The sequence below is a fragment of the Austrofundulus limnaeus genome, unplaced genomic scaffold (genome assembly GCF_001266775.1).
Source record: "Austrofundulus limnaeus strain Quisiro unplaced genomic scaffold, Austrofundulus_limnaeus-1.0 Scaffold452, whole genome shotgun sequence".
Classification (NCBI taxonomy): domain Eukaryota; kingdom Metazoa; phylum Chordata; class Actinopteri; order Cyprinodontiformes; family Rivulidae; genus Austrofundulus; species Austrofundulus limnaeus.
Window position 1 is genome coordinate 5,856 of NW_013952854.1, and position 1,227 is coordinate 7,082.

General features: G+C 35.5%; 1 protein-coding gene across 3 annotated transcripts in view; it reads left to right on the plus strand.

Moving 5' to 3' along the window:
* Positions 1 to 579: 579 nt before the first annotated feature.
* The window catches only part of spata17 (spermatogenesis associated 17), a 30,479-nt gene continuing 29,831 nt past the window's right edge, over positions 580 to 1,227 (plus strand). Inside the window, exons 1-2 of one of the 3 annotated variants that reach the window (XM_014025042.1) lie at positions 580 to 729; positions 1,057 to 1,146. In XM_014025042.1, coding sequence (XP_013880496.1) covers positions 662 to 729; positions 1,057 to 1,146 — 158 coding nt within the window. In that variant the 5' untranslated portion in view covers positions 580 to 661. The remainder of the gene's footprint in view (positions 730 to 1,056; positions 1,147 to 1,227) is intronic. The other 2 variants (XR_001311653.1, XM_014025041.1) reach the window with 2 other exon arrangements.

Genomic DNA, 1,227 nt, shown 5'->3' on the forward strand with positions numbered 1-1,227 from the left:
AGAATAATAATCTTGTTTTCAGAATGTGTAAGATTATTTGTCTTGTTAGTCTGAAAATTTGACTCTAATTAAGTAAAAAAAAAAATCTGCCAATGGTGTAAGAAAATTTTACTTGGTAAGATTCTTGAAATACTTTATTTGACTCATTTTTTCTTATTTCAAGAATTTTACCAGGTAAAATTTTCTTACTCCATTGGCAGAAATTTTTTTTACTTAATTTGAGTCAAATTTTCAGACTAACAAGACAAATAATCTTACACATTTTAAAAACAAGATGATTATTCTTACACAATCAGTTCTTGTTTAGTAAATCAGTCTCAAAACAAGATCAAAAAGATTTTTTGCCTGGATATAAGATTTTAGAACTTGGTAAATGGACAGTTTTTGCTGTAAAATGTTTACCTGTATCAAATAACAGTAAATTTCTTTGACAGGCTAATTGAAAAGATCGACATGAACAATTTATCTACATATATTTAAAAAAAACACAAATGGGTTACGAAACCTTTTCAAAAACACTACGACATTACGACTTTCCGCAGCTTCAGTTGAAAATTGTATTTGTTTTTATGATAGCCCTTTTTCCTACACGCTTTGAACGCATCACTGAGATGGGCTGCACCCCTGTAGTCCAGACAACCTGTAAACTAATGCCTGCGTGATGGCGGAGCACACGACAATAAAAAGTTCAGACGAAGAGTTCAAAAGGGAATACTTTTACAGAAACAGGTGTGTATCTTGTATGTGTGTGCGTATTTTTTTTGTTTTAGAAACGCTCAAAAAATGACGGCTCTTATATATTATTTTTCAATCATGAAATTAGCCATGTGATCTCATTACTAGCATGTTAGCGTCATGATTCGTGGTGGTTCCGTAATATTTTCAAATGTCATCTCAATACGTGACGATTTCCAACTGGTTACTAAGTTAAAAGGATGTGAAAGTCATCCTGCCATGATGAGGGAGGCCGTCAGTCAGTCAGTGAACAGCAACGATTTGCGTGGTAAATACAACATTACAGTGACACAACTAATAACAAATGTTTGTGTACTTCAGTGAAGCTGAGGAAAACAGAGAGGAGGAGAACCGGGCCGTCATCCGAATTCAGAGCTGGTTCCGAGCTTGTAAGGTGCGAGCATACCTCAGGTAGGCCTACACGTGTGTGTGTGTGTGTGTGTGTGTGTGTGTGTGTGTGTGTGTGTGTGTGTGTGTGTGTGTGTGTGTGTG